General features: G+C 42.7%; 1 protein-coding gene across 1 annotated transcript; it reads left to right on the top strand.

Moving 5' to 3' along the window:
- Window positions 1–11: 11 nt before the first annotated feature.
- On the top strand, window positions 12–506 carry LOC106512410 (uncharacterized; the record flags this gene model as incomplete). Its single annotated transcript, XM_014001033.1, is given in 1 exon segment — window positions 12–506. A coding segment is annotated over 1 exon segment (495 nt), but the record flags the coding sequence as incomplete, so codon positions are not given.

Raw genomic sequence — 506 nt, 5'->3', positions numbered from 1 at the left:
GTTTCAAACCAGGACACAGCGCAAAAGACTGTCGTTACAGACTTGTTTGTGAAATGTGTAAGAAAAAACACCCTACATGTCTGCACGACTTCAACTATGGCAATGATAAATCACCCACTAATGGAATTCAAACCAGCACAGAACAGGCTGCAACAACCCTCTCTCTCAATGCAGAAACCAACGAACAATGTGTAAGTACTTCCATGATCGTACCAGTGTGGGTTTCATCAGATCAACAACCAGGTAAAGAACGGCTTGTTTATGCACTTTTAGACACCCAGAGTGACACAGTGTTCATTGACCAAGATGTGTCTAAGCATCTCAAAGCTACTTCTACACCAATAAGGTTAAGGCTCACTACAATGCTTGGTAAAGATGCTGTTGTGCAAAGTGAACGTGTCTCAGGTCTCAAGGTGAGAGGCTACAACTCCTCAGAAATATTCGAACTCCCTCCTGCTTACACTAAAGACTGTATACCAGTTAACCGTTCTCACATTCCTTCTTGT

The sequence above is a fragment of the Austrofundulus limnaeus genome, unplaced genomic scaffold (genome assembly GCF_001266775.1).
Source record: "Austrofundulus limnaeus strain Quisiro unplaced genomic scaffold, Austrofundulus_limnaeus-1.0 Scaffold6489, whole genome shotgun sequence".
Classification (NCBI taxonomy): Eukaryota; Metazoa; Chordata; class Actinopteri; order Cyprinodontiformes; family Rivulidae; genus Austrofundulus; species Austrofundulus limnaeus.
The sequence above is the reverse complement of the archived record's forward strand: the minus strand, read 5'-3'. Positions and strand labels throughout refer to the sequence as shown.